Source organism: Quercus suber, unplaced genomic scaffold (genome assembly GCF_002906115.3).
Source record: "Quercus suber isolate HL8 unplaced genomic scaffold, Cork oak 2.0 scaffold_151, whole genome shotgun sequence".
In the NCBI taxonomy this organism is placed as follows: Eukaryota; Viridiplantae; Streptophyta; class Magnoliopsida; order Fagales; family Fagaceae; genus Quercus; species Quercus suber.
In genome coordinates this window covers 334151-353413 of record NW_027069612.1, presented here as the reverse complement: position 1 = coordinate 353413, position 19263 = coordinate 334151, and the positions used below count along the sequence as shown (strand labels likewise).

Here is a 19263-nt window from a genome sequence, read left to right as displayed (position 1 = left end):
CTGATGAGGAGGCAAAAATGTCCCTCAAAAGGTCGTCCACAAGGCTCGTCCAAATCACGGGGAGGTCGTCTACGAAACTTCAACACAGGAAGGAGCTCCACCAATGGATTCAATACTCGTTCTTACCTCCTTCATTCTGAGGAACAAGGACGAGGCATTGTGAAAATGGCCCGTCCGTCCGTAAGGATGGACGAGCCATCATCATGAAGGCATCTCGTCTTTGTCAAAGGTAGAACAGACAGGATGAAAGGTTGCGTCTGCTCTCAATGAGTGCAATATTCCAGCAACCGTTCCGCAGTAAATAATCAGTTATGAAATCCAAGTATTACAACAGCCATAGCAGTTGCGAGCGGTTACTCTCAAAACCCGCAACAACTGGAGAAGTTACAAGGTAATCGTTTTTGCCGAACACTATATAAAGGCACATTGGCAGAGAAGCGAGGTATGAAAAATTCACCCAAAGAAAAAGAAACATTTTCTGAGTAGCGTTTTCTTTAGACGACTAGTGATAATATTAACTTTGCCATCGGAGGACCCTGGGCCGGCACCCACCGGTCTCCTCTGATCTAATTTTGTTTTACAGGATTCTCTCCAAGATCAAGACCCGGGGATCTTCAGCCCACTGATTTCTGTAAGCATAACAGTTGGCGCCGTCTGTGGGAATCTCAAGAACATATGAAGGAAGCTGAAAAGTTTCCTTGGACGAGATCGCAAGGACGAGAAACTGAAGGTAAAGGTAGAAGACTCGCCACGACCACCGCTCGGAGAAATAAGGATCATTCTAGGAGGAAGTTCTGCAGGACAGTCCGCCAAGTCAAAGAAAGCCTATTTGAAAGTGGTCCAGAGCGTTCAGCTCTCTGGACGATCACCATGTGCAGGGATTACGGACGAGCAGGCAATCACCTTCACGGACGAGGATGCAGAGAGAGTCCATCACCCTCATGACGACGCTATTGTCGTCACCCTCCTTATTGCAGACTACAAGACTAGAAGGGTGTTGATAGATAATGGGAGTTCTGCTGATATCTTATACTATCCAGCCTTTCAGCAGATGAGGTTAGGACGAGATTTGCTCCATCCAGCGAGTTCCCCCCTAGTGGGATTTGGAAAAAAAAAAAAAAAAAGAGGTAGTGAGAGAGAACAAATTGACAAGATAGAGAGAAACCAGCTTCTACCTAATTACCAACAACATATGAGTCGATGAGAGCATTCACAATAAGGTCGATAAATATTGTAGCTTTTAGTAACTTAAAACACTACTTTATCTATTTTAACTAGGGATGTCCAAGGGTCGATCCGGGTCAGGTTTGTGTCTAACCTGCAACCGACCTGATCAGAACGAGTGGGGAAGTTCCAGACCCGCCGCTGACTGCGAAAAGCCTTTGGTCGAGTCAGATCGGGCTCGAGTGGGCAGCGATCGGCTTTGATTTTGACTAAAATACAAAGATCAAACATTGAACTTTGATTCCTAAAGAACAAAATTAATAGATCTACAAACCCGAAGAGAAGATCTACAAACCCAAAGAACAGATCCACAAATCCAAAGAACAAAAACAACAATAGACAGAAATTTCACAGATAACCGAACCTAAGAGTTGAAAATTTCAAGGAGGCGAAGACGAATCTAAGAGATGGAGGCGAAGAGGAGCTGGGGGCGTTGCAGACGAAGAGCGAAGACCGACGACAAAGAGCACAGATCAATGATGAAGAGGTAGAGATCGACGATGGAAAGGCAGAGATTGACGACGAGCAGGATCGGCAAAGGGTAGACATCGGTGAAGAGCAAAGATCGTGAGACTGAGAGGAGAGAGTAAGATTGAGACTTGGTCATATCTCGATTTGGTCGGGTTTTGGGGAGAAAACCCGCCAACCGACCAGCCGTTTTCGGCTTCTGGAGGCAGAGACCTATCACCAACCGTCACCAGCGTCGGGTCAGTCGGTTCTCTAGCTGGATCGGATGGGTTAGGCTGGTGAGTCGGGTCTCGATTTCTGTTAGACACCCTTAATTTTAACACTCCGCTTTATAATACACTTGGTTTTATATTTTTACCACTTCATTAAAATATTATTTTTTTATTATCTTTTAATTCTTTTTTATTATCAATCTCATCTCTTCCTCTTTCTTTCTTTCTTCCCCTCTCTTTCTCTGTGTATTTCTCTTTTTCCAAACAAAAAATAGCCACCACTATCAAACACTGGCAAGCCACCACTTATCATCAAAAAGCCACTGCAAAAACCAAAACCCACTGTTACACCCACTGCCATCAACCACCACCGCCAAGCCAACACCTACCATTAGAAACCCACTGCAAAACCCACTCTCACCACAACAAACACCATCAGACATCGCCAAGCCACCACCACCCAGCCAAAACCAAAACCCCCTGCCAAACCCACTCTCACCACAACAAACAACATCAAACATCACCAAGCCACCATTGCCAAGCCAACACTGCCACATCCATTGCCACACCCACCACCGCCAAGCCACCACCCACCTTCAGAAACCCATTGCCACCAGCCACCTCCACCCACATCCACTGTCATAGCACCACCACCCATAACCTCAACCGAAATCAAAATTCAATCACAAACACAAAACCCACCAAATCAACCAAAACTGGACCAAATCTCAGCCGCGATCCATGATAATCCACCACCATGATCCACCGGTGAAAAGGAAAGAGAACTAGTGAGTAGAGAGAAGAAAAAGAGAAAAACAGCATTGAACAGAGGATAAGAAAAGAGAGGGAAAAAAAGAAAAGAGAGAGAGAGAGAGAGAGAGAGAGAGAGAGAGAGAGAGAGAGAGAGAGAGAGGGCTCAGAGGAGAGGAGAAGAAAAGAGAGAAGAAGAAGAGAAAAAAAAGTTGAGAGAGAGCCAGACCAGAGAGAAAAGAAAGAGAAGAAAGAGATAGAAAAGGACAATATTTTTTAAAGTAAAAGATGAGAGAGAGAATAAAATATTAGTTTTATTTATAAGTTTGGAACTACGGTAGGTTGTTAACATTGACATTGGGTGCTAAAAATCTATATTGTTATTTTTAACACCACCAATTCTACAAAGTAAGTTGCAAGGAGCTAAATTTAAAAATTTTAGCTCCACAACTACAGTGCACGACCATCTATAGTTGTGTACTGTAGCAAGAAGCTAAAGAAAAAAATTTATTCATTTTTTCCTCCCCTAATTTAATTAAATAATATTTTATCTCTCCCTTTTTCTTTTTTGGCAAAAATGTAAAACTGACTCTCTAACTTTTAGTCATTTTCATTTCAGTACTCTAACTTTTAGTTTTGTCCATTTAGTCCTCAAACTTTCAATTTTTGTCAATGTAGGATTCCATTAAACTCTAGTTATGGGCTGCCGTTAGTGTCACTGAAACAATGCCTTTTTTTCTTTTTTTTTTTTTAATTTCGGAATTAAAAGAAAGAAAAAAAATTTATTAAAAAAAAACATTTAAGGGGAACAACGTTTTCCGTTCTCTNCGAACTTTTCTTGTCAATATATCGGTGCGTATGATCTCTGTTTTGATTTCAGAGGAAGGAGAACGACGACGTCGTTCCCCTTAAATGTTTTTTTTTTTTCACATATTTTTCCTTTTTTTTTTAATTTCAAATTAAATAAAAAAAAAAAAAAAAAAGGGAAAAACGGCATCGTTTCAGTGACATTAACAGCAACCCATAACTGGAGTTTAACGAAATCCTGCATTGACAAAAATTGAAAGTTAGAGAACTGAATTGATAAAACTGAAAGTTAGAGGACTGAAATGAAAAAGACTAAAAGTTAGAGGGTCAATTTTGCATTTTTGCTTTCTTTTTTCTATTTCCTCTTCACATATCTCACCATGTCCATTATTCTCTACCCCTTTCATTTCTTTTTCTTTCTTCCTCATTCTTCCTACTACTTCATGCCAACATCATGGATCATGTTGTTGTGGTGGTGGTGGTTCACACTATTGATCACACTAGTAACATGGATAAATACTTATAATCCATACCCTTGTTATAGTGGTGAGTTTGGCCTTGGAGCTATATGTGTTGGGCAAATCAGATGGATGCTATTAGTGGTTTTGTGGGTCTTGGTGTGAGTTTTTTTACTAGGCAGTTTTCAGTGTGAGTTTGGGTGGGTGTTGTGTTGTGCAAATGGGTGGTCTAGGTGGTGTTCTTGGAAGTCTAGGTGGTGTTTGATATGGGTTTATGGGTTTCATATGATTTTCTAATCTGTGGTGGTGGTGATTAGGTGAGTTTATGGTGGTGATTGTTGTTGTTATGGGTTTGTGGTGGTGGTGATTAGGTGGGTTTGTGGCGATGGTGATTTTTTTTTTCCCTTTCCTACTGTGGGTTGTGGTTGCCGTGGTTTTGGTTTTCGTTGTTGTTGTGGCTGGTGGTGGAGGTGGTTGTGGTTGGTTCCTAAGTTTGTGGGGGATGTTATTATTATTATTCTAATGAGTTCTTTATATTATTTTAATTAAATAGCTAAAAATATAGATCTATTGATATTAAGTGTATTGTAAAGTGAAGAGGCAAAATAAAAAAAGTGCCTTTTGTAGGTGCTAAATATCCAAATTTTTGTCTTTACCACTGTGGATGCTCTTAAAGATGACAACCTACTGTAGCTCTAGAGCTATTTTTTTAAAGTATAGCTCCTTTGCTGTAGATTGCATTTTGGTATTTTAGTTGCTAAAATAGCATTATAACAGTTATACCACCCTTACTGTGAGTGCTCTGAGAAGAGAGGGAGAGAGGGAGTTAGTGAGTGGTGAGGCGAAGGATAGATCAAAATGATGAGTGTCATAATTATATATATATATATATATGGGTTTGGTTCAAATTACACTTGGTGTAACTCTAAGTAATATTACATCATCCAATAACTTGTTATAGAATTCATATTTTGAAAATCTTACCATTAAATTACATGTTCTATATATTCTTAACATTCATACCAATTTTCATGTTAATTGGATATTATTTACCATTCGATCCATAAACTCATATTTTATACATTATTTTAAACTACAAAAACTTGAATTTAAACAATTGATTGATGACATTGTTATTAATCTTTGATCACTTCGAAATTTTGCAAACATGGAGAATATACAAGGATAATATAATTTAATGGTGGATTTGTCAAAATTCAAATTCAATTAAAAAATATTGAGTGGTGTAACATTGTTTAAAGTTACACTAGGTGTAACTTGAACCTAACCGTATATATATACATATATACATATAACTCATCAACCCAAAAAAAAAAAAAAAAATCCCATTTTTCCTAATATAAGAGAGGTTCGATCTCAAGTTTAATTCTGTTACCAATAGATTTTAATAATTTTATGGCTTGGAACCCATCATAATTCAATCAAACCTGCTAGTTGCCATAATCTTTGTGGAAGCAACCAAAACATCTTCCAAACTTCTCCCTTAGAATAATTGAGAATTCACACTAAGTTGCTAGAGCTAACGTAATATGGAAGATCTCTCCCATATTATTTGACTGCTGCGACCTCCTTCCCTGTTTCTCGATTGTAAAATTTAATTTTTGTTATAGATTGTCTAATGAAACTGCTCATTTGTTGGCCCGTTGGGCTTCCTTTTCCTCAACTTGAGGAACTCAACTCATCTCTTCCATCTCTTTGTGGGTCTTTTGTAAAGATGTTGATGGGTTGGTTTCCTCTAATGTCTTTGCCCTCTTTGAGGGTTAGGGCTCCCCTTTCTTATAATATTATCTTAACCAAAAAAAAAAACTAATGTTATATGATTGGGGGAAATTGGTAATTTGCTCAAATACAAAGTTTTTGACAAATTATGATTATTACAATTTACAACATAGAGGAACAGGGTAATAAGTAAACATTCACCTTCAAATTCCTTGAAGTTGCTTTACATTCTAGCGATGCTCTTCTTTGGAAGGCTTCCCATGGTCTTAGCCTTTTCCCTTAAAACAAATTTCTGTGTCTTCCCGGTTGAGGTCTTTGGCAGATCATCCAAAAAAACAACAGTTCGAGGAGCCATGTAATGGGGTAATCGATTGCGACAAAACTTAATAATCTCCTCTGCGTTGGCATTACACCCATTCTTCAACTTCACAAATGCACAAGGTGTCTCCCCCCAGTAATCATCAGGTTTTCCCACAACAGCTGCCTCGAGAACTGCTGGATGACTAAAAAGTGCAGCTTCCACCTCAATTGTGCTAATATTTTCTCCCCCAGAAATGATAATGTCCTTTGAACGATCCTTTAGTTCTATGTAGCCATCAGAGTGTTTCACTCCCAAGTCCCCACTCCTATACCATCCACCATTAAATGCTTCCTGTGTTGCTTTCAAATCTTTCAAGTATCCATTCATGATACTGTTGCCTCTAAGCATGACTTCACCCATGGTTTTTGCATCAGGGGGTACACTCTTCATGGTAACAGGATCTTTAATGTCAACTTCCTCGAGGCCAGGAAGGTGCAACCCTTGACGAGCCTTGAGCTTTGCTTGAGTTTCTCGAGGAAGAGAATTCCATTCAGGTTTCCAAGTGCAAACTGTTGCAGGACCATAGGTTTCTGTCAGACCATATGAGTGGGTAACATCAAACCCTAGTTCCTCCATCTTGAGTAGTACATGTGGAGGTGGAGGTGCACCACCAGTCACGACTGCCACCTTGCCTGGAAGTTTCCTCCGCTCACTGGCTGTTGCATTTATTATCATGTTCAAAACTGTGGGTGCACCACTTAAGTTGGTCACCTTGTGCTGAGAAATATTCTCAAAAATTCCTCTTGCAGTCACATTCCTTTGGCAGACATTTGTGCCACCCTGAGTAGCCACAACCCATGGGAAACACCACCCATTGCAGTGAAACATGGGAACACACCATAAATATATAGACATTGAGCTCATCCCATTGAAAAGTGCCACTGAAAGGGCATTGAGATAGGCACCTCTATGGCTATAAATAACACCTTTTGGTCTTGATGTGGTACCTGAAGTGTAATTTAGCGAGATTGGATCACATTCATCATTTGGCCACCTGATCTCAAAATCAAGTCTTCCGGTTAGTAAAAGACTCTCATATTCCAGATAGTTCGACGTGGAAATGGTGTTGCTGATGTTAGAGGATGATTGATCAGACTCTGAAATTAAGATCAGAAGGGGTAGCTTGGTCCTCGTCTTGGATAGAATATCAATTGCTCCTTGAGCAATATGAAGAAATTCGTAGTCTACGAAAATGATTTTGGCCTCTGAATGTCTCAATAATACTGACAACATTGCCGAATCATGACGGACATTTAGTGTACAAAGAACACCACCTACCATTGGAACACCAAAGTGTAGCTCATACATTGCTGGAATATTAGGGGCCAATGCAGCAACCTGCTCAAGTGAGTAAAAAGTTTATCACAAACACAAATAAAAATTAAGGATGTTGTGATCTTAGCTAATTGTAGGAGAGTGCTTTCATGCTTCTGAGAGAGGGGGAAAATAAAAAGAAATTTTAGGAAATAAAGTAATATAGTTAATACTTTAAAGAGTTGATGCCTCAAGCACTTAGATAACAGAAGAAATTGTATAGATCCATGAGTAGCCACTCACTCTATTCATTTTAAGATATCCACTTTGAAAAGTTAGATATAAAAATTTTAATTTGCTTAATCTATATTTCCGAGGGAAAGGTTGAAATGCACTTATAAACTTCAACGAAATATAAATTAAAAGTTGGATTCTTTCAATGGGTACTCTCACTTTAAGGGGGATGGAGTATAAGGAAATCTTTATCGGCAACAAAGCTTACATTTTCCAACAAGAGCATAGCAGTTCAGTGGTATTGTCTGATCTCCTTAGGGGAAGAATCAGATTTTGAATCCTCCTCCCCCACTTGTTACAAGCAAAGAAAACAAAAACAAGCAAACATGCAAACTTACAATTTCCAATCATTGCCAGAAATGGGCGTCAAGGATAGAACAAGAGTAAAAACAAAAACAAACCAAGAAAGAAATGATATGACTCATATTTGATACTTAAAGTGAAACGCAAGGTCTCAAAGCCTAAATAGTTTATTAAGCTTCCATCAAGATGTTGTTCAAAATGTACTGAAATCTGGTGATAATGATCCAATTATTTCATCATAAATTACTTGCGAAGACTATGACACTATGAAAAGAAGTACACTCAAACTATTACAAAAAGTTATTTTTAAAACTAAAGGATAACACACAAACAATGTCAATTTTATACATGGAACAAAACCCATCAAACAAATGCTACTGCCTCTATTTTTAGCCAGGTGAATTTACTGGGGATCAAACCCCAAACATAGCACCATATTTTTAAGGGTAGGTGTCATTATACCAAAAGGCCATATGCAATTTTTTTTTTTTTAAATGGTAAGTTATACATGTACGTGATGAGTCTTTTTGTCAATTGGCATGGTTCATTGGAAATTTTTAGCATGACCATATGCATAGTATTCATATTCGTACATAATTGATTGTTATTGTTAATACCAATGGTGAAGTCAGGAATTGTTTTCAAGCACGGGCAAATTTATATAATAAACCCTTTAGTTTTTCAATTTATACACAATACGAGGAGGGAGTGCAAAAGTCAATGGCTCCTCTCTCTCTGCCACAGCTTAAAACTACCTCTTATGTAATGGCATTGAATGAAGAGAAGCAACATTTTTGATATATCCCCAAAATTCCTCAATAAATGAAAGACACTGTTGAATTACTTAGAAAAGAGCTTAGAGTAGTCCCTAATTTTCAATTAATTGAAGACTCTTGTTAGCTTAACATGACTCAGTAGCTACAATAACTTAATAAGAAAACAAATGATACTATACTAACAAAACAAGAAAAGAGGGGGGGGGGGTGTGGGGGGAGTCAAATTCCATTGAAAGAACTTAAAAGGCTCCTTACAAAGCAGAAAATGGGGATGGAGAATTCAAACCCATGTTCTTTCCAATGGAAAGAAGCAGACAATGCCAATAAATCACACCACTGCTCTAGACTACAATAGAGGAATATAATTGTAGTTAAAAAAAAGATACATTAATTAAAGAAGTAATAGAGGCTATGACTTCAGATAGAATGTAATAGAGGAAAACAATACATTTAACCGATCATGACTAATCTTATCAAGGATTCATAGCCGACACCAAAATTTTTTGGACAATGGCCTTGTTATTGTAGAATATAATTTATGCATTACAAATATTAGGACTTTATTCCCTTATTTTTAATGTTTTCTTAGGTCTACGCAACCAAATTGAAGTCCTTTTATAATAATATAGTAATTAGGATTTATTTTAAAACCTTTTTACATTATAATTAAGTTTTCTACAGTAATCTATAAAAATTGGCCCCTAAATTGTAACCAAAAATTAAAGTCCAAAACATATTATTAAAAATTCTCTTCAAATTTCTTTCATGCAAGGAAAATTAAACAAAGGAAAAGGTTTCTCCCCTTTCAAACTTCTCTATCTTTTTTTATTTTATTTTGAAAATCTTACCGTTGAATTACATGTTCTTATTAAATCCTCTATGATTGCAAAATTTCAAGAAAATCAAAGATTAATTGCTATGCCATTAATCAAATGTTTAAATTTCAAGTTTTTGTAGTATGAAATAATACATAAAAAATAAGTTTATTAATTGAATAATAAAAAATGTCCAATTTGAAAGAAATTTGACACGCATGATAAAAACATAAAGAATGTCAATTTTTTTTTTAAAATTCAAACCCAATAAAAAAAAAAAATGAAAAGTTTGAAAGATTTTAACATTGTTTACAAAGGTGACAACATAAAATCAAATGTTGCAAAAATTCTGAATATAAGTGAGAAAGTTAGTACTTACCACATCTCCACGAGAAATTCCAAGCTGGGCAAGAGCAGAAGCAAGTTTAGTGCAACGTTCAAAGGTGTCTTTCCAGGTGTACCGGACATTACTATACACAATAGAGAATTTATCATTGTAGACCAACGCTGACCTCTTCAAGAAGCTGATGGGAGAGAGTGGGGTGAAATTTGCAGAGCTCCGGATCATACCCTCCATTGATTTGACTTCATAGACAACAACCAAAAAAAAAAAAAAATTGTTGGATAAGTACGTGGAGATGGAAGAGCTACTCTTTGGAGTTTGGACTATTTTTAAGGCTATTTTGAAACGTACATATCTTGCCAAGTGCCAACTCATGTGGCAAATGGGAGAGACCTAGGTCCAGTGTTTCATGGATATTGTCCTGTTAAGTGGCAATTTTTAGACATATGATCTTATTATGTTCGGTGCACAAAATACTAGAAACCTATTTTAAAACAATTTTTTTTTTCCTTGAGCTTTGTCACAATATGGTAGATTTTGAGTAGTGCTTATCATGTTCAAATAATTTCTCTCTCTCTCTCTCTCTCTCTCTCTCTCTTATTTTTTTCAGACTCGGCTTCTGTCAAGTGGCTAGTGGCCACTAGACGCGTTGGATACGCAACACGTGTCCAGTCTTGTACATGTGTAACGTATACAACGTGTCCAGTGGCACTGGCCACTGGACAGAAACTCCACTTTATCTTTTCTTTGTTACTCATAGTTCTCCAAATAACTCATATTTTGTTTTTATTTTTATTTTTGTATTTTTTATCCATTTTTTATTCATTTTTGTTTTCATTTTAATTTTTGGTTTTTTTTAATCAATTTTCTGAACGTGAGAACAGAAAATACTGGATATCGTATTTGGCATATGATTCTTCTTACTTATATATAATTTTTTTTTTAAAAAATCTATATTTCTCACTTATGCTCACAATTTTTTCCAGAATTTTCAGTTTTTTATAATAAAATTCCAATAAACTCATCTTACCGAAAATAAAAATGTCAAAAATTTGTTTTCATTCTCACAGTTTTTTGGGTATTCAAAATAAAAATGAGAACGAAAAATAAATCCAAAAAAACTTTTCCTTACAAAAGACGGGAAACAAAAACAGAGGGAACCAAACATGGCCTAGATTTTCTTGGCAGACAAAAATTCGTTAAAAAAAAAATTGGTTTACATTTTTTTTTGTTTTGTTTTAATCTATATATCTAATAATAGGTGAAACAGAGAGAAAATCCAATTAGATTTCAATTGGATTCTCAATTTTGCGCCACTTGTCCTAACCAAAACTCAAAAAAAAAAATCTAATTAGATTATAAATTTGACTCCAATTTTGTGTCATGTATGTTATCTAAATTTTTTTAATTTTTGTGCCCAAATAAATGATGCATTAACATTTAACACGGAAGTCAAAAAAATCACAATGATAATGCTCATTAGCCTAAGCAAGAACATCTTACCTGCACACTTTTATGGAGATTATAAATTAGACTCCAATTTTGTGTCATGTATCTTATTTAAATTTTCTAATTTTTGTGCACAAATAAATGATGCATTAACATTTAATACGGAAGCCAAGAAAACCACAATGATAATACTCATTGGCCTAAGCAAGAATATCTCACATGTACACTTTTGGGTGATCTCAATAGAGTCGGACCTCTTCTAATCCCACAACCAGAACCAAGGAGTCCAACGAGAAAAACTATAAAAGTAAAACATCATCTCCTCCTAATTCCATACCGTCATGCCATGTCTCCTCCTCTCTCAACCTCTACCAACTAGATCCACACACTACCCTCTCCTCCTCCTTACGGATTTCTCAGAGTAAGGCCGGGTTCAAACACAATGTTCAATCCCACTCTTCCTTACTTCACATTCTCATACATTAGCACTTCATTGGCGCCTCCAAGAAGATTCCAAGCTCAATGATCAGTTTTTATTTTTTAATGTCCCTTTATATATTTTAAATAATAAAATGCAAAATTCTCTTTTTTCTTCACTGTAGCATTACTTAAATAATAAAATGCAATATATTTTTTTTTATTCATTGTTTTATTTAATGCTATCCTATGTATGATAAACAAAAAAAAAAGGACTAATAGCATTACTTAAATAATAAAATGTAATATATATTTTTTATTGTTTGATTTAATTCTATCATCCGTGTGATAAACCCAAAAAAACAAAAACAAAAAAATTGGTCAATAGCATCATTACAATTAACCAGTTACGTGCGGTAGCACGGAGTTACATACTAGTATATAATAATAGATGAAGCAGAGAGAAAATCCAATTAGATTTCAATTGGATTCTCAATTTTGTGCCACTTGTCCTAACCAAAACTAAAAAAAAAAAATCTAATTAGATTATAAAATTGACTCCAATTTTGTGTCATGTATCTTATCTAAATTTTCTAATTTTTGTACCTAAATAAATGATGCATTAACATTTAACACGAAAGCCAAGAAAACTATAATGATAATGCTCATTAACCTAAGCAAGAACATCTTACCTGCACACTTTTATGAATATTATAAATTGGACTCTAATTTTGTGTCATGTATCTTATTTAAATTTTCTAATTTTTGTACCCAAATAAATGATGCATTAACATTTAACACGGAAGTCAAAAAAAACCATAATGATAATACTCATTGGCCTAAGCAAGAACATCTCACCTGCACACTTTTATGGGTGATCTCAATAGAGTCTAGAGCTCTTCTAATCCCACATCCAGAACTAAGGAGTCCAACGAGAAAGACTATAAAAGTAAAACATCATCTCCTCTTAATTTCATATCGTCATCCCATATCTCCTCCTCTCTCAACCTCTACCAACTAGATCCACAAACTACCATCTCCTCCTCCTTACGGATTTCTCAGAGTAAGGCCAGGTTCAAACACAATGTTCAATCTCACTCTTTCTTACTTCACACTCTCATACATTAGCGCTTCATTGGCGTCTCCAAGAAGGTTCCAAGCTCAGTTATCAGTTTTTATTTTTTAATGTCCCTTTATATATTTTAAATAATAAAATGCAATATTCTCTTTTTTTAATTCATTATTTTATCTAATGCTATCCTATGTATGATAAACCAAAAAAAAAAAAAATACCAATAGCATTACTTAAATAATAAAATGCAATATATATTTTTCATTGTACTTCTATCATCCATGTAATAAACTCAAAAAAATAAAAACAAAACAAAAACAAAAAAATTGGCCAATAGCATCATTACAATTAATCAGTCTCATATGGTAACACAAAGCTTACATACTAGTATTTAAGGAATGACCATCGCACTAAGTATGTTGAGGAATGTTGATAAAAATCTCCAATTTTAATATGCCTTATGAAGTTCCAATTTTATAGCCATTATTTAGCTTAGCTCACTTATTCTCTCACACCAACAAATCACACAACCTCAAATCAACCCCCAAAAAAAATCAAATGCTCTTTCAGTCCACAAAGCTCAAACTCACCCAACTCTTTCTCCTCCTCTACAGAACAAACACACTCAATCCCAAAACCCAAACCCAAACCCAAACTCTTCCACTCATCCTCTCTTTCTCAAGAACCCTCACCACCGCCACCAATGAATCGCCTAATAAAAACGACGCCGTCTCAAACAACGACCAGTACTTCGCCGCAATCCACCACGTCTCAAACATCGTCCGCCGCGACTTCTACCTGGAGCGAACCCTTAACAAGCTCTCCCTCCGCGTCACCTCCGAGCTCGTCTTCCGCGTCCTCCGCGCCTGCTCCTCCTCCGCCACCGAGTCCCACCGCTTCTTCAACTGGGCCTTAACTCAGCCCAACTACCACCCCACCTCTCTCGAGTTCGAAGAACTCATCAAATCCCTCGCTCGAGCTCGCAAGTTCCAAACCATGTGGGACCTCGTCCACCGCTTCAACAAATCCGAATCCCACTCCTTCTCCCTCTCCCCCGAAACGGTGTCGTTCTTGATCGAACAGTACGGCGAGCACGGCCTCATAGACCAAGCCGTCGAAATCTTCAACAAATCACACAAAACCCTAAACTGTCCGCAAACTATCGAAATCCACAACTCCCTTCTCTTCTCTCTCTGCGAAGCGAAGCTCTTCCATGGCGCCTACGCCTTAATCCGCCGCATGGTTCGGAAAAACCTCGCCCCGAACAAGCGAACCTACGCCGTCCTCGTCAATGCCTGGTGTTCCTCCGGGAAATTGAGAGAGGCGCAAGACTTTCTCGAGGAAATGAGCCGAAAAGGCCTCAATCCGCCGGTCCGCGGCCGCGATCTCCTCATGGAAGGCCTGTTAAACGCCGGCCATCTCGAGGCAGCCAAGGACATGGCCAGAAAAATGTCGAAACAGGGCTTCGTGCCCGACCTCGAAACTTTCAACTCGTTAATCGAGTCAATTTCCAAGTCTAACGACGAAGAGGTCGAATTTTGTGTTAGTCTTTTCAATTCAGTGTGTAAATTAGGCCTTTCACCGGATATTAATACGTATAAGATTTTGATCCCCGCGGTGTCGAAGGCGGGGATGGTGGATGAGGCGTTTAGGTTGCTGAACGATTCGATTGAGAAAGGGCATAAGCCGTTTCCGAGCTTGTATGCGCCTTTGATAAAGGCAATGTGTAGGAGGGGGCAGTTTGATGATGCGTTTTGTTTCTTTAGCGAGATGAAGGTGAAGGGGCACGCCCCGAATAGGCCGGTGTATACCATGTTGATAACAATGTGTGGGAGGGGAGGGAAGTTTGTGGAGGCGTCTAATTATTTGGTGGAAATGACTGAGTTTGGTTTGACGCCGATTTCGCGGTGTTTCGATATGGTTACTGATGGGTTGAAGAATTGTGGGAAGCATGATCTTGCTCGGAGGATCGAGCAGTTGGAAGTTAATATTCGGGGCGTCTGATGTATATGTATTATTGATTCAAGGCTTGGCCAAGTCTGGAAATGTAGGTTCAGTAAATGTTCGTTTGATAAATTCTTTTTTTTTTTAAAAGCAATTTGCATACATGAATGGTGGTTGAATATTCAGTGTTTTGCTGTTTTTACAAGGATTTTTTTCCCCCTTTGTGGGTTCCTTATAAAAGTTAATTTCTTCAATGAATTTGCTCTATGTTACTAGAAATTTTTATTTTTGTGCATGAAATGATACTCTAGCTTGCCTTTTGTCATTTCTCCAATTTGAGCTTGAGCCTTTAAGTTTATATATCTGCTTGACGGTAGGTTGATTTTAGGCTAAAGAATGTGTTTTCGTGGCAACAAAGGAGGAAAACAGATGAATTTAGCACTCTTGACATGATATACCTGATCTAACTGTGGGATGCATGAGGGGCAAGCTTGAAGTTCACTTTGGAGGCTATGTGAAAGACATCGAAGGTTGTAATTTCTTTTTCAAAAATCACTGTTTGATTTAATTGAGGCTGGAATAAGTATAACTCTAGTAAGTAATGCTGAAAATGCAGTTTGATGCTTGTTTATGATTTGCTACGCATTTAGTCTTGGTGATATGAAGTTCTTTTTCTTCTCAATATTGCCATACACAAGTAGTTCAAACTTTTAGTTTCATTTTACACTACAGTGGAAACTATACCTCTCTCGCTCTCTNAAAAAAAAAAAAAAAAAAAAAAGTACAAGAGGTAAGCCAAACTCCTTGTGAAAATACTATCAATCAATCACTACTTACACAACTTATCATGTAATATTAATTAAGGATATTACAAATAATTTATACTATTTATAAGAGGATTATCCTCTTTGGGCTGGACTTTTACGTGGTTCAAAAATACTCTTAAAACTTAAGTTTAACAGAGAAAAACTTGATGATAACCCAATAAAAGTATTTCTCCAACTCTACTTAAAATACTTACAAAATATGACACTTTTTTACTAATCCACGTCTTCAAAACAAACTTATCCAAAATTAAAAAAAAAAAAAATTATAACACAAGACCAAAAAAAAAAAAATTAGCGCTAGAACCCCTTCTAAATGACTACAGGAACCTGATCAAAACCTTCACTAGCTGTTCAGTGGCTCACATCTTTAGGGAAGCCAATAGATATGCTGACAAGTTTGCTAACATGGGAACAACTTAAGCTGTTAATTTTCTTTTGCTGTATGAACCACCACCTGTGGTGGTCGATTTGCTAATTTTTGACAAAACTGAACTCTTTTATAACAGAATGATTGTTATTTAGTTTTATGTTATCAGCTTGGTTAACCCAAAAAAAAAAAAAAAAAGAATATAAAAGTAATGTATCGAATTTAAAAAGAGAAGAAGATAATTATACCATTGATGTAATATCACATTGTTACCAGTGTGGCACGTGATCTATTGGCCGGGCATTGGGTTAACAAAACCTAAGTTTTGAGTTCGTGTCCTCCCGATCCCCCATTAGTGATACCAGTTGTTATATCAGTTACATTGATTGTTTATTAAATGAAGATTACATTGATTATCATTTCATTATAAAAACTTTTTTTTTTTGTAATAAATATATAATAACCGTAAAAAATTGCTATTTTAATAGTAAAATTGATAATAATTATAAAAACTGCGAAATTTTTTGTATCCTATCCGTTATTATACTGATTTAGCATGATAAAAAATTTAGCAAAAAAGATTTAGCATGATAAAATTTGGTGGGGCTGGGCTGGGTGGAGCTTTTTAAAGTTGGCCCTTTTTCTATTCTATAATTTGTACTATTTCGGCAAAAGAATGCATGTGATGCGACATGCGGCTCCCTTTTGAATCTATGTGTCTGTTCGCCAGATTAAGAAAACTAGTATGTAACTCCGTGCTACCGCACGTAACTGGTTAATTGTAATGATGCTATTGACCAATTTTTTTGTTTTTGTTTTTTTGGGTTTATCACACGGATGATAGAATTAAATCAAACAATAAAAAATATATATTACATTTTATTATTTAAGTAATGCTATTAGTCCTTTTTTTTTTGTTTATCATACATAGGATAGCATTAAATAAAACAATGAATAAAAAAAAATATATTGCATTTTATTATTTAAGTAATGCTACAGTGAAGAAAAAAGAGAATTTTGCATTTTATTATTTAAAATATATAAAGGGACATTAAAAAATAAAAACTGATCATTGAGCTTGGAATCTTCTTGGAGGCGCCAATGAAGTGCTAATGTATGAGAATGTGAAGTAAGGAAGAGTGGGATTGAACATTGTGTTTGAACCCGGCCTTACTCTGATAAATCCGTAAGGAGGAGGAGAGGGTAGTGTGTGGATCTAGTTGGTAGAGGTTGAGAGAGGAGGAGACATGGCATGACGGTATGGAATTAGGAGGAGATGATGTTTTACTTTTATAGTTTTTCTCGTTGGACTCCTTGGTTCTGGTTGTGGGATTAGAAGAGGTCCGACTCTATTGAGATCACCCAAAAGTGTACATGTGAGATATTCTTGCTTAGGCCAATGAGTATTATCATTGTGGTTTTTTAAAAAAAAAAAAAAACAAAAAACAAAAAAACAAACAAACAAACCTAGGGAACTCTATCATGCAATGACTGCAAATTTGGCCTTACATGGAGAAGGGTTTGTAATTCTTAATTATACAGTCAATTAATATTATACATTCATTTTTCTTCTGTGTATAGAGCAACTAGAAAGACCATAAGCCAGTCTATATTGTCAAGCAAATGGTTGAGGGTTAAAAAAGGATTTAAAAAACTAGGGAATTCTACCGTGCCATAACTGCAAATTTGGCCTTACATGGAGAAGGGTTTGGAATTCTTAATTATATAGTCAATTAATATTCTACATTTTTTTTTTTAATTTCAATTTATGACATCTGTTTCTAAAGATTGTGCTCTTTATTATCAGATCAAACACTAATTGGTTTTTGATGTAGACAAGAGATTAAACTGTAAATCTGTTATTCAATTATCAGAGATTTTAGTAATTGAACTAACTATAACCTACAAAATTCTACATTCATTATATGATTAATTCAAACTTCACCTAGGGCAAAATATGTACCAAATTGAATTCCTACCATACATGACATGTCAATGTTTCTGATTCGAAATATACTATTTAACGAAGATAGTTATTATTATAATTTTTTTTGGTAAATAAATAGTCATTATTATCTTGTTATATTGTATCTAACACTCTCATAGAAACATGGGTAGCGCTATAGCCAGTCCAGGGGTTCAAATGAAACCCCTGGCCTGGCCCAAAAATTTTTTTTGAACACCACCCTAAATCTAAATTTTGTTTAAACTCAAATGAAAGTAGCACTAAGTTTACAATATTTTCACAATAATTTTACAATAAAAGTTCAGTTGTATGTTGTAATTGGTTTTTATATTAACAAAACTTTTTTACATATTTTTAACAACTTACTACCTATATTTTATTATAAAAGTGTTGAGTCAATAGTATTACTGTTAAAATTGTTTTTTTTTTTCTTCGTTATACAGAATAAATAAATAAACCTTCTCTTTAGACTATTCTTAACTCTAACACTATTAACCTCCTAGAAAAATTTCTAGAGCCGCCACGGCATATAAATGAATCTTATAATCAGCTATCATTACTTTCACGAAATCACCCTTTGATATTATTTATTTTCAATCACAAAATAAATTATCTCCTTTTTTTTCTTTTTCTTTTTTTTTTTTCCTTTTTTATGCATAAAATAACGTCATGGCGGTGCAATGAGTTGTATAACGTGTTTCATGGGTAGAGCAACAAAAGTTTCTTATGAAATCTCCAACAAGGTTCTCGTGATTTTTTATACACAAAAAAAAAAAAAAAAAAAATCAGATTGGTTTAGAATTTTGACGGGAAAAGATAAGATTATAAAAGACCCATACTTAGGATGATGTTGAGCTCTCAATGCTGAGAAAATGATATCTTTTTAGTTATACCATTAAAATGGAGCAATATTTAGTACTACTCCCCATTAGATGGAGTCAACTAATATTTATAAAACTTTGGTTAAAGTATAAAGAGACTGGGTGGGGATGGAGGGTTAGGCCATGGTGTTGGGTAAATCATAAATGGGATGGATTATGGAAGGTTCAAATCAACTAATATTTATTTCCTTATTATAATTTGGTTTTTTTTTTAGTTACAACAATAACAAGGGGTTTTTTTTTTTTTGATAATTAACAAGGGGGTTTTTGAATATTGAATGTCCCCATTGAAAATATATTAGATGGTATAGATTGAAGGGAATGTAAGTTTAAACTTTAAACCATAAATATGAGACACTATAAAGGATTTAAGTATCATAAAGCTATTGCTTGAACCTCATTTTATTATTATAATTTGTATTAATGCATACATATATGTGCACCCACACACAATAGGATTCAAATTTATATAGTTTTCTCAATGGTTATGTTTTTATCATCCGTCTAAAACAAAGTAACTTTATTTTTTATATAA

The 19263-nt window shown here is 35.7% G+C and overlaps 2 protein-coding genes across 3 annotated transcripts; one reads left to right on the top strand and one right to left on the bottom strand.

The window, feature by feature from the left end:
• Positions 1-5737: 5737 nt before the first annotated feature.
• On the bottom strand, positions 5738-10082 carry LOC112022196 (butanoate--CoA ligase AAE1). The gene is made up of 2 exons (XM_024054772.2): positions 9842-10082; positions 5738-7358 (listed from the first exon to the last, which is right to left on the bottom strand). The coding sequence occupies exons 1-2, from the start codon at positions 10037-10039 to the stop codon at positions 5883-5885; spliced, it is 1674 nt and encodes a 557-aa protein (XP_023910540.2). The 5' UTR covers positions 10040-10082; the 3' UTR covers positions 5738-5882.
• A 3106-nt stretch (positions 10083-13188) lies between these two features.
• LOC112007539 (pentatricopeptide repeat-containing protein At5g18390, mitochondrial) lies at positions 13189-15435 on the top strand. Of its 2 annotated transcripts, none has more exons than XM_065777260.1 (2): positions 13189-14790; positions 15065-15435. In XM_065777260.1, exon 1 carries the CDS (start codon positions 13302-13304, stop codon positions 14745-14747), a length of 1446 nt encoding a protein of 481 aa, XP_065633332.1. In that variant the 5' UTR covers positions 13189-13301; the 3' UTR covers positions 14748-14790; positions 15065-15435. The 2 variants fall into 2 exon arrangements, with proteins under 2 accessions (XP_065633332.1, XP_065633331.1); XM_065777259.1 differs by having other exon boundaries at positions 15076-15434.
• The last annotated feature ends 3828 nt before the right edge of the window (positions 15436-19263 follow it).

Excerpts from the sequence above, each read along its gene's own strand:
- LOC112022196 (XM_024054772.2), bottom strand. The coding sequence starts at position 10,039 with ATGGAGGGTATGATCCGGAGCTCTGCAAATTTCACCCCACTCTCTCCC. Across the intron at positions 7,359-9,841 it reads GAATTTCTCGTGGAGATGTG|GTTGCTGCATTGGCCCCTAA; the intron begins GTAAGTACTAAC and ends TCACTTGAGCAG.
- LOC112007539 (XM_065777260.1), top strand. The coding sequence starts at position 13,302 with ATGCTCTTTCAGTCCACAAAGCTCAAACTCACCCAACTCTTTCTCCTC.